The sequence below is a fragment of the Hemibagrus wyckioides genome, linkage group LG22, assembly GCF_019097595.1.
Source record: "Hemibagrus wyckioides isolate EC202008001 linkage group LG22, SWU_Hwy_1.0, whole genome shotgun sequence".
Classification (NCBI taxonomy): domain Eukaryota; kingdom Metazoa; phylum Chordata; class Actinopteri; order Siluriformes; family Bagridae; genus Hemibagrus; species Hemibagrus wyckioides.
Genome location: NC_080731.1, coordinates 19,079,393 through 19,094,165, shown reverse-complemented (window position 1 = coordinate 19,094,165; position 14,773 = coordinate 19,079,393). Strand labels below are relative to the sequence as shown.

Sequence of the window (14,773 nt, the reverse complement as noted above, 5' to 3'; positions counted from 1 at the left end):
AGCTGGATTCATCAAATTATCAATAGTCTCTATTTATGCATTAACACAGAAAATACATGTTTAGTCATATAAAGTGCTTTTATTAAGTGAAAAGTTGTTGTTGTTTTTCGTTACCTCCAACAGACTATACAGTTTACCATACACTCAGCTCAGAAAACAGTTAATTAGCTGTGAAAATTAGCCACCAATAAACCCTGATATGGTAAAACTGATCACGTTTGGCAATTAGTTCCTTTAAAAAACCCAAGAAACCACGAGAAAAAAAGAGCTCTTGAACACTGCCTATATACTGTTGACAATCACAGTCGTTTTTGTTTTGTACATTTTAGTTTCGGGTAAAAAATAAAAATCAGTTCTTCTCTGTTATAAAATAAGGATACTGCTTACATTCACACTGCTGAAGGTGTCTTCAGGTGCATTAAGAAAGAGCGGCGTGTGAGTGTGAGAGAGAGAGAGAGAGAGAGAGAGAGAGAGAGAGAGAGAGAGAGAGCACAAGCTAGTCTTGTTTGCTACAATAAAGGTAGAAATGGAAAATCTGCGCTATAGTCCGGCTGTGTTCCAACTCAATGACCTCATTGTGTTGCTTTGAGTGTGTTACCTGCAACACAAAACTTCTCCACTCATATTTCTCTGAACACTGAAACATGGCCCAACATCTTGCTTCTAAACAACCTGAACAAAAATATCCTTAATATAGCAAAATCACAACATACTTTAGCTACATTTTATTTAGTAGTTAGTTTTTTTTGTTTGTTTGTTTTTAACATAGCCACGGGCTCCGTCCTGTCTGAGGGCCACAGCCTGATTTTAATTTATTATTAATTTAACAAACTAATGAAAAAGTTTATGAAAAAGCCTACAATCCTCCATTTAGTATCTTGTACCTTAAACAAGTCAGCGAAGGAGATATACATATATATATATAAATGAATGCAACATAATAGGTTGTGCTGGATCACCTGCTATTTTATGATCTTTTGAATAATGAAGCTCATGATGTAGAACTCTGCATGCAGAAATCTGCAGTCCATATTTTCTATCCCTGATTTTATTTTTAGGGTGTTTAAAGGCGAGTGTGTGTTTTTAAGGGTAGCGGTCTACCGTCTCGGATGTTTCTAGGTGTGAACCACACCCAGGAGATGTCAATAACACAGACGCCGCATACAAGGAACTTTCTGTGTAAATACTGCTGTAACGTTTGGACCGAACCCGACTAGAAATCTCTAGCTACAGGGTTCATCTTACGCTCTCGTCCTTCTCTTCTGCTGCAAGTGGCTACTTTTGGTTTGTGTGAACTGGTTTACACACAGCATGTAAACGTGGGGAAAACTGAAGTCTTCATCTACTTCAGCTCACAGTGATGATTACCGATCCAATCCAACGCTCGAGATACAGATTAGACACCTGCAGCGTCGCATACGGCCAGAAAACATCCAAAAAAAACGGACACTGATGGAAATTTCACACAATACCGTACCACAAAGATGAGCATTTATGTGATTAAACACCAAACCCTGCAGCTGTGGTGCAAACCTCAGGCACTAGAACATCCTCAGCTCTTCTCCTGTCTCACTCGCTGAGGCACAGTGGTTTCAGTATTGCTTTGAGTCGAGGTGTGTCGTATCCTGACCTGGTTAACGAGCGTGAGCGGATGTCTGCAACCTGTCCTGCACTCTTCATATACATCAGATATTTCTTTTTTATTACAGAGCATCGAAGACAAATTTCAGATTTTTAACATTAATCACTGTATAAATCAGCTTTCCTCTTCAGACAGGATTTTAACTGAAAGAAGGGAACTGGATGCAGCACCATTACACTGTAACCACACTGAAGTTGAGTCTTTTCCTAGAGCCACACCCCCGCAAAGTGCTTTATCCTTCTTATACCACAGCTATTTACCAATCTCTACTTTACTACTGAACTGCGTCGTAATTCTTATCCGCTTATAGTTACCTTTAATGTTGAAGTTCTAGCAGCTGTATCGTGCATCAGAGTACAGACCGTATCACGGATCCTCGGCCCGGTACTAGTTCTAACTAATCGGAGCGTGAGGTTGGAACTGTGACATTCTTCAGGAGCTTCTGGAACGCTCTCTAATCTCAAAACTCCTCTGCGTCATCAACCCTGCTATACTAAAGAACTATATTAAAGAACCCATAAGAACCCTGAGATAATGTAAAACTCCACAGAGCTTGCTTTTATGGTTCTGATACTTATACCACACACACACACACACACACACACACACACACTACTCTCTCACATGGCCTCAGTGAAGCAGCTCAGAAAACACAGCAGCATCGTCGTTGTCTCAGAAAAGGCAGAATAATAAGGAAGTGTTAGGGTTAAAAAGCTTCTGTTGTCTGTAGGCTGCAAGTTAAAGTGTGTCCTTAATATTAGGCTATGAGCGATGAATCTTTTCTTAGCAAAAGCATCGCTGGTCACGTAACAGGATGATACGTGGTGTAATGGATGGCAGAGCAGGAAGTGGAAGTCGAGTGCCGTTGAGATCCGAGGCTACAGAATAGGAAACGGCCTTTCCCTTTTGCCCTTCCTCCGTCTCTTTTCTTCCGCTCACTTTTCCGTAAGCGAGAGCTGCAGGATCCTCTCCAGCTCCTCCTCCTCTTCTTTCCGCCTCCTGTCCTCCTCCTCCTGCGCTCGGGCGGACAGCTCGATGGCCAGTTGGAGTTCGGAGTCTGGGCTGGAGGCGGAGTCTGTGCTGGTGGGCGTGGTCTCGCTGAGATCCACGAGGACGCCTTCAGAGACGTTCCTGAGGTTGAGGTATTAAAGTAGGTGATCACATTACTGGTCTGAATGTTCAGTCACGGTTTATGACGTTATTGTAATTTCACATTAAATCATTTGTACTGCTTTACGTTTTACTGAAAGGCTGGAAGTGGAACTGACTCACCCATCGCTGAGGCTTTCTACCAGACTGTGTCTCGAAACTCCATTAGAGTCACCCCAGGGGTTCTAGAAATCACAGAGGAGAGATAAAAAAAATGACACACACTCATGCTTTCCAGTTCTTTCACTCATGTCCACACACAGATACACACAAACACAGACACACACACGCACAGACCTGTGTGCTGTATCCGTTGGACTCGAGCAGACTCTGGTGGATGGCATACTGCAGCAGCTCCTCGTCGTGGTTAGGCGGGTGGGGTGCGTGTGTGTGTCTGCTGCCCCCACGCTGGTGGTAGTGAGCAGGAACAGTGAAAACAGAGGGTGACACCTGGAATGGAGCGACACCTGGAAAAAAAAACAGATGGATATAAACAGCCTGTTGGTTTGGTTCGCTCCAGCACACACTGCACCTGAGCTCAGGCAAGAACCACTGAGGGTCCATAGTCAAGTCTTATCTCCTGAATCCACTCCTGAAAGCCATCATCAGACATTAAAACACTTTCACACTCAGTATTTTGAATCATTTCTGTGACTGTGATTTGAGGTTTGGTTTTCTGATACCTGAAGCTTTACTGCTCTCGCTTTCCATGTCCTCTGTGGGTGAAGGTGTTGTGGCCGAGTTGCTTGCTTCAGCCTGCTCCTCCGTACCGCACTTGTTCACATTTCCAAACGTGATGCGAGCGTTGAGCACGTGGAACAGCGGGATTTCTGGTGAAAGATGAAACATGCATCAGAAACTGAGAGACAATTTTTTTGGTTCCATGCTGAAATAAAAACAGCTCTTGCTGGTGCACTCGAGCATTACCGATCTTGACGGGGAAGCCTGGGGGAAAGCGGAGCTGGATGAAGTCTCTGAGACGGGCGAAGTGAGTGCTGGTGCGAGCCATCAAGTCGATGATGGGGGTCACCTGCTCCACCAGTGAGAGGGGGTGCTCCTCACTCATCCATAACGTTCCCTTAAACCTGAGGAGCAAGACCGCGTCATCAAGAGAGCACTAGTAAAACCTCAACCATCTCCAACAACCTTATTCCAAACAGCTTCGAAGTAGAATTTAAACAACTTTTTATATCTACAAACAGGAACATAACCTACAAAATATTCAGTATAAACCTGTTCATTCTCCAGGCATTTGTTTTTGTTCCAAATTAAATCTAAACTAGGAAATTACATTATGCAATAAAGTTATTTAAAATAAATGAATGAATGAATACAGATTTAAATGAATCTGTTCTTTATTCACCTTTGGGTTCTGATGGTGAGCTCGATGGGGCGTCCGATGTCCCGGTCCTTCAGGTCAAAGTCTGGGTTAAAATATTCCTCCGGAGTGATGGCTGTTGGGTTTGTCGCTGTTGCGTACTCTAGAGTTAAATCCTTAGAAAAAAAAAGCAACAGTAAAAATTACTTATCAATAAAAATCACGTTTTGTTTGACAATATATACGAGATCTGGATTCTGATTGGTCAGAAAGTGATGATTTATTTTCAGCAGCTCCGACAGCAGATTCTGCGTCATCACTCGGTATTCCTCACACATCACCCTGAGATTCCTCACGTACCCCCTGAGCACTGATCTGCTGCTCTACTGTCCCGAGAAAAGACTCCAGCACGTTCCTCTCACCTGCCACAAAGAGAGCACCTTTAACCAGTTCTTTAACCTTACAGCACTTTATTACTGAACCAAAGAGAAGAGGAGAAACTTCTCCACACCGCTTATCCTGCTGTTACTGTCTTGTCATATAAACACTCACTCTTGATTCTGGCCTTCTCTTCATCGGTGAGGTGCTCCGTCCTCGTGCGAATCACCACGTTCACGTTGTTGACTGAGAAAACCTGAACAACAGCGTCGTCATCATCATCACATGACAAACCATATGCCACACTCTAGAATTATTATTATTATTGTTGATATCTGGATTCTGATTGGCTGCCAGGTCCTGAGGTGCCGAAAAGTTATGGTTTCTATAGTGACCGCAGCTCATTTACAAGGAAAGTACCAGTGATAATGGTAAAGCTTCCTGTATTTATTAAACACTTCTGGAAGGAGTCTCCAGTGTCAGTATTTTGTCACAGAGGTATTTTCCTATAAAGACATGGCACTGTGAGTCGGAGCTGCAGTGTTCACCTCAGTGTGCTGGTCAGAGTTCCTTAAGAGCTTTGCTTTATCACGCATGAACCTATACACCAGTCTATAAGAGACTGGTCTCGGGTTATAATTTTGAAGATGGATTAAAAAAAGGTAATGATGGAGTCTTCATCTTCAGGTGTATAAATCCAGATGTTTTCACTCACTCTTACTGGAGGTTAATGAGAAAGTGAGCACCTTTGATTCAAATCCGTTCACCACTTCTGTTCTGTCTGTTCTCCAGCCCCAGATCCCAGATTTACATCTGCATATACAGACAGACAGACAGACAGACAGACAGATAGATAGATAATGTAAAATTATATAGTAGTATACGGTATGTAGTATATATTTATATATACAGATATATACAAGTAGGCAGGCACACACACACACACACACACACACATAAGATCATTTCTCAGCAACAGAAGGATCGATGGCTGATTCAGCTTTCTGGTGTGAAGATCATCCCTATAATTCAGCATCACAGTGTCCTGCGGTGTGACTCACCTCTCGAACGAGATGTCTTTGGTGTCGAGGAAGGTGTTGACGATGGGCGTGGTCAGCCGCTTGGCCACTTCCTGTTGGTCAGGCTGCATGGAGTCGAGTGTGACCTCATCCAGCTCACGCGTGATGTCAAAGCGCTCTGTGTCCACCAGCTCATCGTCGTGATTCACCTCCATCAGCTCGGCACAGCTCTCTGTCCATCCAACCACACACACACACACACACACACACACACACAGACCACAGAAATCAGTCATACTACATCAGCTTGTTGGAAATGAAAATAGATTTGTGTGTGTGTGTGTACCATCTCCCTTGAAGATGTAGCTCCGCCTCCCCCTGATCCACGTCATGTTCTCAAAGCCGAGCAGCGTGGCGTCCACTCGCAGGTTCGTGCCGCTCTTCCAGATGCGACACACGTCACTCGGACACACACGTGACACCAACGGGACTGTGACGGGAACACACACACACTTTATTTTTTCTTTTCAGTGTTACTGAAAAACCACAAAAAGCATAAAACTCCTCAATCCTGAAGATATCCTGAGTGCTACAAAGCACTGACACTGGAGACTCCATCCATAAATGTTATGAGCTGTTACTATAGAAACGCTATCATTGTAAAACAAGCGCGTTAATGTAAACCTATGATATACAGCTGCAGTACTGACAGAGCTGCTGTTTAGAGAATTAATCAACACCTCCTGACCAATCAGAAAGGAGAAGAGAGGAGCGAGATGTCCAGCTGAAGGAGTGAGAGTGAGAGTGTGTGTAAGAGGCAGACAGCAGACAGAGACACACTTACTCCAGCTGGTGAACTCCCACTTCATCTCCATGTAGAAGTCTGGAGACTGCAGAAAGAGAGAAAGTGCAGATCAGTGAAAAAAGATTCCTGCATGATGACCTGTGTGTGTCTCTCTCTCTCTCTCTCACTCACACACACACACACACACACACACAACAAAACAACATAATTTGTGGGGTGTTTAAAGCCAGAGTTCAGTGAGGAGATGGGGAAGTTTAATGGACTTCCTGTGTAGAGTTCGATCTGAGACAGAGATACAGGAGAAGCAACAAGACATCAGAACACACACACACCCTCTCCTTACTTCTTCTAAACAGGAGGAGAAAAACATCAGAGAAAAGGAGGAGGAGGAGGAGGAGAAGGAGAAGAAGAAGAAGAAGAAGAAGAAGGGGTCACCTCACGGATCTTGCACAGTAACTCAGGCACTCCTGCCAGAGCTGTGGAGGCTTTGAGGTAATCACGCCGCTGCAGAACCAGCTGCACCATCTCTGGATCTCCAGTGCTGACCGCTTCCTGAAGCACTACACACACACACACACACACCATTAGTTCTACACAATAGATTCCTACTTTGTGGTTTGGACAGTACAGAGACGAGAGCACTTAAATCACACACACACACACACACACAGCTGGCAGGCGTTCGTTCGATACTGAGATAGGATAATTAACTTAATTACCATCATGTCATTACTAACACCTCCAATCCTCACTTCGCACACACACACACACACACAGTTCAGCTTATTTCCTTTCCAGCATGCTCGTCTTATCTGCAAGTGAAACTCTTGACGTATGAGCAGCCATGCATACCAACAAGTGCACGCACACACACACACACACCCCCAGCAGCTATTTGTCAAGTATAGATTTAATTCCTCCTTTTTTCCAGTTAAAACCATGAGTATACAGTGAGCAGTAATACACACACAGACTGCACACTCACACAGATGCAGTGTGACTATAAACAGATAAAAATCATCATCATGTGTCATCGTACAAACTGTAAACCTGGCAAACTGCTGAGGTGTAAAAGAAATAAATATGTCTCAGATTCAATTTTTATTAGTCATGTAATCATAGACAGCTGACAACATGACGCATTGTCTGTTACTAAAAGTGAAAGCATCTCAAATGTATGTGTGTGTGGTACTAACCAGTCCAGTTCATGGCATTTTCTATGAAAGTGTATGTGTGTGGTACTGACTGAGTTCTTGGAGTTCTCTTTGATAGTGTGTGTGTGTGTGGTGTACTGACCAGTCCAGTTCTTGGTGTTCTCTTTGATAATGTGTGTGTATGCGAGTGTGGTACTGACCGGTCCAGTTCTTGGCATTCTCTTTGGTGACCTGGGCCCCGTGTCTCAGCAGCACTCGGACCGACTCCAGGTGACCCAGAGACACGGCTAAATGTAGAGGGGTTCGTCCTCTCGGGTCCACCTCCTCGATGTTGTGCTGCAAATCAACAACAACAACGACAACAACAACCCTACTCAGATTACATTCATTTCATAACACACAGGTCACGTGTCTAACAACCTGTAATAGAATATTAAGCAGCTCTCTGCTCTAATTACAGCCTCATTCACACTCAGTCCTCAACTCTGATTAAATGATGTCCAAGCTGCAGAAACTCCCTCCAGTATCACTGATAAAGTCTGATCTTCAGATTAATCATCCAAACACTAACTGCTCTGTGATTGCTCCTGCTTTTTGCTCGTTATCTTACAGAGCTATACAAAATCCCAAATCGCGTCCTGCTCCCTTTACACGTGCACTATGTCTAGTCTACTAGATAATGGTCTTCTACACACTACCTAGTGCACTAGTACGTGGTTTGGGACTGAGCCCGAGATTTACCAGCTACAAAACAGCTAACCAGACGAAGCTGAGATTTAAAGGAACTCGACTCCAATTTTCTAAAGGATTTCGGACAATAACACAATTATACACAACACCACAATTTACTTCCATTAATTAATCACTTAAACAACCCAATTAGCTCGGGAGGTATTCCGTTAGCTAGCATGCTATTTTGACTAGCTTCCCCACGGCTAACACAGGACTTTTAACACATTATTACAGGCTGTAAATATAAATAAATAATGAAATAAAGATGTTTATACCGCCTGTATTTGTTTTTCCAGCTGTCTGTAGTCGTTCTCCCAAACAAGCCAGTGCAGGGGAAACTTCTGTTTAAAGTCCATTTCACACTCCTTTAAAATATATTATATAAAAAAAAAAACCTAGTACCGAGACCGAAAATTCGCCATAAGCCACATTTATTTAAATATAAAAGAAAGAAAGTTTATTGGGATTATTTAACGCACAGACATGGTAGAGAAAGCAGAGACTTTCCAAAATAAAACTTTCCCACAAAACAAGGAAGTGAGCGGAGTAAACCATTAGCGCAAAACGCAGGGGGTGGAGGTTGTAAGAAGTACAGTGTGAGATTTTATTATTTAAAAATCGAATATTTAAAAAGAAATACTAAAATAATATTTTCATATACGTGTTTCGAAATCTATTCATAATTTAATGATTCATTTTTCGTCAATTTATGAGGTTTATTATTATTATTTTTAGGATAAGTTAGAAACGGTTTCTACAAGATGGTCTCTTCCACAGAAGTGCAGAACTACTTTATTTGAAGAGGGGGAGTTTGGGTTGTACCAAGTCCTTTTGTGCTACTTAATGCATTAGCTACACTTTGAAATAGCGGCCCTATCGGTGCAACACGGCTAATAAAAGTGATAAAATATTTAAAGTAAATATAGGCTGATCTCTTATTAACACTAAATATTTCATGCTAAGATGTTAAGCAGAACAGAAACATGTAGAAGCTTTAAATTCACTTTAAATTCACTTTAAATTCGTTATTATGGAAACCGAGCGACCGAGCTTTGCTCTTTATTGAAGTGCTAGGTAAAGTGACTCGTTTGAGTGATTCGACTCTAAACCGAGTCTTCTCGAAGGAGTCGACTCCTAATGTAGATATTGTAATGTATGATTTGATATGTGTACACATCTCACAGAAACTCTGAGCGTTTATATCTGAGACACAGAAATGATGAAACTGAATTAAATCCTCGTTTTATGCTGTAATTCTCCTTTAATAGAAAAAACAGTGGTTTGAAATCCGATACTTGGTTCATATTGTACTAAATCTGTAGTTTAATCATAAACATTATGGTTGACTAAAAAAAATACTATACTACTAATACATTTCGTTTCATTTTGGAGATTTCAATTAAGTCTCAAAGCAGCTTCAGAGAAATCCAGATATAAGTTTAGATCCCCAATAAACACTCCAGATGTGACAGTGGTGTGGAAAAAACTCCCTGGAGATAATATGAAGAAGAAACCAGACTGAAAGGGGAACCGGTTCTCTTCTGGGATGAGCACAGGACAGTGTTTATGATTACAGCAGCAGATTCGGGTCCAAATCTACAGCACACACTTTAGATTGTCCACTGGAGAAAACTGGTGGTTTATTTCTAATCTATTCCTCCACTGTAGCCTTCACTGACACACGGCTTACAAACATCAACCCAGAAACAGCAAGAGCGCTTTTCTCTTTTTTTCACCTCCAGAAATGGACAGATTCTTACCTGCATTCACGTCTATAAAGAGATCACACCTACATCCACATAGGAAACTCTGTCTGGTTACTGTTACAGTGGATAATTATTTACATTCTTAGAATTAAATTATTTATAGAGAATAGTGAATTATAGGGAATAATTTTAGCTCTAAGATAGATAGGATTAGTTGATGAATGAATTATTATAAATATTATATTATAATATTATAAATACATGGAACGATTTGGATTATTTTAATACAATAAAAGTCGGCTAAATTGTTCATTTTTTCATCAAGATTCAAATGTCTAAGCAGGTAGGAGTTGTGCAAAGACCTGAAACCTCTCTAACCACAAGAACTTGCAGCATCTGACCATTGGATGGTTGAATTATTTCCAACCACAGAGCTGACACTCAGGACGTTTATCTGCATTACGATGAACCACAAACACATATGACTGTCACCTTGCATTTTGTCGCCTCTGACCACCGGCTGCTTTCTCACACTCTGTTTTTTCCGCTGATCACTTTGCAGGAAAGCAACTGAATTATTACCATCATTATAATTTTCTAGAAATGATATCAGAGTGTCGAGTTATGTGTACAATTCATAGATCAATTCACACTGATACTGATAATAAAAACAAATGAAAAATTACACAGGGATAAATATTTTTAGTAACATAAAACTGATATGATTAAATATCTTCATATTTTGTTTAATTCATTTAATCCATTAGTTATTTTATTCTAATTAAATAAGAACAGGTGAATAGAAGGAACTGGAATAAAAACATGCATAAAAGAGTTTTTTAATGTAATACATTAAAGTGAATTTGTTTTGGTGTAACTGTAGTGTATTTTCCTTCAAATGGATTAAAATATGAAAATAAACTAAAAATAAAACTTTCCTGTAAAATAAAAATATACAATAATACTCTTACAGTAATCATTAAATTTTTAATCTCACTTCTATTCCATTTAATCTCAGTGCTGTCTCAGAGAAACTGTAGATATTTATTCTAAGTGCTGTAGTGTGTATAACTCTCCACACCCCTGCACACAGATACACCAGGGTTTGATTCACCCAACAGACCGTTTCCTCTTTGTCTCTGGTCTGATACACAATGCTTCAGTTTACAACTCTCTCTGTGTTTCTCTGTGTCATGGGTAAGTTTATAATCTCATTTATTTCTTTACTAAATTCTTATTAGATTTATAATATATATACTTTAGTTATTAATCAGATTCATATTAAAAGTACTAAAGAGTCATAGCTTACCTGTATGTATTAAAATGATAAAGTAGAGGGTTTTCTGTGTTGCAGGTGTTGCTCTTTAACTTTGGAGGCAGAAGCTGGAGATAACGTCACTATTTGGTGCCAACATGATCTGAAACGTCCAGAAAAGATCTTCTGGTTTAAACACATGTGTGATTCAGTTCCACTTCTTCTTGGGTGTAAAAGATTTTTGCCTTCAGCTCCATCAGAGACGTGTTACTTCTTTAGTGAGAGTGAGAGAATAGTGATGTCTGTTCATGGCAGTAAAACGTCTCTCACAATCACTGCAGTAAACGTCTCTGATACAGGACTCTATTACTGCAGCTTCACTGAGAGAATGATCTTCAGAAACTCCACCTATTTACACGTGAAAGGTACATTTATAGAGTAAATTATTAAAAGTAGAAGTTAATTAGATGACTGAGGTGGTAAAAGTATTGTTTCATTTTTCAGGGCAAAAGAAAACACTTTCTGAAAACCAAGACAGAGGAAAAGGTTTGATATTTTCCTTCTCATAGAAGTTTTTTTTACATTTCTAAATCAAAGATTAATGGTTAATATTTTTTACAGGTTCTGTGTCTCCTGCTGTGTTCTTCATGCTGATTGTGGTGTTTGGTGCAGTGATTGTGTTTCTTCTCACTGTCCTGATCTTCATCATACTGAAACACCGAAAAACTGTTTGGACTGATTGGAGTTTCTAAGTTGTGTGTGTGCCCTGCAATGGGTTGGCACTCTGTCCAGGGTGTATCCTTCCTTGATGCCTGATGGCACAGGGTCCCCATGACCCAAGGATAGATCAGATAAGCAGTACAGACAATGAAAGAAACAATAAAAAGTGTTTGGATGTATTTAAACTGGTGATTCTAATGAAAATGGCTATTTTTTGTTTTGTTATTCTAAAAATTATTTATTCTTGTAATTTTGATTATAACATTCTTACCATATTTTCCTGTTACATAAAGTCAGTCATGAACTGTTATTTTCAGCCTAAATCTTACAGTCCCATATTTTTAATCAGTCCACTTTAATGCAGTCTGTAATTACATCTATGTCTCAGTAACTCAATACAAATACATTTTCATTCCTAAAATCAGCTTTAGAATGTGTGTCCCCTGGTTTACTTTACTGTAATCAGTCTGGCTCTCAGTCTACAGAGTTTTCACACAGTATAAGATAAAGACTTAAACTTTCCTGTTTCCACACGTGTGTGTGTGTGCGTGTGTGTGCGTGTGTGTGTGTGTGTGTGTGCGTGTGTGTGTGTGTGCATGTGTGTGTGTGTGCGTGTGTGTGCGTGTGTGCGTGTGTGTGTGTGTGTGCGTGTGTGTGTGTGTGTGTGTGTATGTGTGTGTGTGCGTGTGTGTGTGTGTGTGTGTGTATGTGTGTGTGTGCGTGTGTGTGTGTGCGTGTGTGTGCGTGTATGTGTGTGTGTTATAGTGAAAGAGTTTTTATGAGGTAGCAAAAGGAAATGATTGGTGTGTGTGTTACAGTCACACTAACAGAGCAGATCACACACTTTACCTTTCCTCTCCAGAGTCTCTCTGCCGTAAGACACAAACTTCTTCATCCAATCAATGCAGTCTTTCTCCAGGTAGATCTTCTGCTTCTTAGCCTCATATCCTGTAGGATCCCACTCCTTTATAATGATCACAGCTTGTGGTTTTTCTGCAGTCCAGGTTCCAGTGTTCAGGTCCAGAGTGATGAAATCTTCTCCATCATAACCGAACTGATCATATCCTCTGGTGGTGCCGTTATCATAGAGCTCACAGCCGTACATCCTCTGGAGTGTGTGAATCCCTACACACACACACACACACACACACACAGAACTGTGTAATGTCAAACACATTAAGAGAGAATTTTAAGCTGTAACCAAAACCTCATAATGTACACTAAATATGATGTCAGAATAAAACTAAAAGTGTACTGAAAATCTGTTTAATAAGACACTATACAGTTTTGAACAAAGCCCAGGTGTTTAATCTCAGCAATATTACAGAACCACTGTGAACCCGTCAGAATACAGAACATCATTTAACACTTCTGTACTGTTCTGTGTTTGTACATAGAGTTACAATAATCAGGAAATGACCTCAGAAGGAAAAGTCTATTCACTTATTCACTGTAACTGTTCATTACACTGAGCTGAAGATCACAACCTGTTCATGAATATATCCATGATCCACAAACTAAACATTCACATTTCTCACACATCAGCAGTTTACTAAACAGGAAATGAGTAAAGATCGAGTGTTTTGTGTTATTTCATGCTTTTCAGTGAGATACATTCAGTTTATCACTAGCTCCTGGTTTCTGGTTCTCTCTAATCTTTAACTGTGACAGTATGAGACCCTGACAGTGATACAGGACTGCTTTTATTCCAGGTTCATTTTTATTCCAGGGTTTTGATCATACATGAATAAATCATTGTAGCTGTGCAGAAATAAACTGAGCTCATGACCATGAAACAGATCAACTTAACAAGCTGCTTTATTAAAGTTAAAGGTTTTTTTTATCAGGTGTATCCACCATAGTGCTGTCTTATTGTGTGTGTGTGTGTGTGTTAGTTATTAAAGCTCTGAGTGTGTTTTATTCTCACCTTCAGTCTGATTAAAACTTTGAATTACAGAACTCAGGTGGAATTTGAAGGTGTTCTGTTCATCCTGCTGCTTATCTGTCTCTCTGTTCCAGTAATCTGGATCATCAACGCTGATCTTCTTCATCCATTCTGTCTTTGGGATCATCTTCCTGATGTTACTGTCGTAATATAAAATCCGCTGTCCATCCAGCAGACCAACAGCAGTGAACTCTGGGAAATGTATTCCTGATGTCACTGCAGTGTAGAGGAACTGAAGAGAGTGTGTGTCTGTAAAAGAGGAAATTGTTTTCAGTTAAAATTTCTTTCTTTCTTTCTTTTTCTCCTTTAATACGTTTTTATATCTCACTGTTTTAGATTGAGATAATCACTTACTTGAGATAGTTGTCACTTATATTAATCTGATTTTGGAAAAAGTCTTTTGATACTAAAAAACTGAACTAAATCATAACCCCAGCTGAAGAGATAAAATATATAAACCAGAACACAGAGAGATTTATACTTCAGTAACAGACACATAAGAGCTTCCCCTATTATAAAACTCCAGTCCCCCCTGCTGACCACACACTGACCATACACCTGACTCTGTCACCCCTTTCTTCTGTTTCCGTGTTATCTTATTTTACACAGGAGGGGGTCTAAAACATTTTTACACACCACACTCGACAAATGTCGCAACAGCAACATAACAAAGACACCATGATGGAAGTGCGGAGAAATCGAAAGCGAAGGCACGTCCATATGGCGCGGTTTTAATGTTTAAAAGTTTTACAGTTTAATTTAAGATGTTACACGAGCGTTAGCTTTAACAAGATGTTCTAATAATAAGTTAAGATAATATTCGTAATCTGTTAGTGAACTACTGAGACACATTTACACAATACATCTTCACTTTATCTGATTTCCGTTAGATCTCACCTGATGATGAACAAAGAGAAAAGGGGAGAAGGAGCAGAACTTTCATTAAAACG

At 40.2% G+C, this 14,773-nt stretch overlaps 2 protein-coding genes across 2 annotated transcripts; both read right to left on the bottom strand.

The window, feature by feature from the left end:
• Nucleotides 1-1,124: 1,124 nt before the first annotated feature.
• Nucleotides 1,125-8,744, bottom strand: ankrd13a (ankyrin repeat domain 13A). The gene is made up of 15 exons (XM_058374541.1): nt 8,473-8,744; nt 7,666-7,801; nt 6,747-6,871; nt 6,351-6,396; nt 5,853-5,996; nt 5,549-5,738; nt 5,234-5,300; nt 4,662-4,743; nt 4,470-4,531; nt 4,155-4,285; nt 3,719-3,876; nt 3,475-3,621; nt 3,089-3,258; nt 2,915-2,976; nt 1,125-2,773 (listed from the first exon to the last, which is right to left on the bottom strand). Exons 1-15 carry the CDS (start codon nt 8,551-8,553, stop codon nt 2,578-2,580), a joined length of 1,797 nt encoding a protein of 598 aa, XP_058230524.1. The 5' UTR covers nt 8,554-8,744; the 3' UTR covers nt 1,125-2,577.
• A 2,482-nt stretch (nt 8,745-11,226) lies between these two features.
• LOC131343119 (major histocompatibility complex class I-related gene protein-like) lies at nt 11,227-14,392 on the bottom strand. The gene is made up of 4 exons (XM_058374547.1): nt 14,178-14,392; nt 13,806-14,072; nt 12,728-13,003; nt 11,227-11,321 (listed from the first exon to the last, which is right to left on the bottom strand). Exons 2-4 carry the CDS (start codon nt 13,948-13,950, stop codon nt 11,302-11,304), a joined length of 441 nt encoding a protein of 146 aa, XP_058230530.1. The 5' UTR covers nt 13,951-14,072; nt 14,178-14,392; the 3' UTR covers nt 11,227-11,301.
• Nucleotides 14,393-14,773: the final 381 nt, after the last annotated feature.

What these genes read in the sequence shown, in the direction of transcription:
- ankrd13a (XM_058374541.1), bottom strand. Translation starts at nt 8,553, where the DNA reads ATGGACTTTAAACAGAAGTTTCCCCTGCACTGGCTTGTTTGGGAGAAC. An exon ending in TGAACGGATTTGAATCAAAG is followed by an intron (nt 4,744 to 5,233) that starts GTGCTCACTTTC and finishes GCTGTTGTTCAG; the next exon opens with GTTTTCTCAGTCAACAACGT. An exon ending in AGGCTTCCCCGTCAAGATCG is followed by an intron (nt 3,622 to 3,718) that starts GTAATGCTCGAG and finishes ATCTTTCACCAG; the next exon opens with AAATCCCGCTGTTCCACGTG.
- LOC131343119 (XM_058374547.1), bottom strand. Translation starts at nt 13,950, where the DNA reads ATGATCCCAAAGACAGAATGGATGAAGAAGATCAGCGTTGATGATCCA. An exon ending in AAGTTTTAATCAGACTGAAG is followed by an intron (nt 13,004 to 13,805) that starts GTGAGAATAAAA and finishes GTGTGTGTGTAG; the next exon opens with GGATTCACACACTCCAGAGG. An exon ending in AGAGACTCTGGAGAGGAAAG is followed by an intron (nt 11,322 to 12,727) that starts GTAAAGTGTGTG and finishes TGGACGTTTCAG; the next exon opens with ATCATGTTGGCACCAAATAG.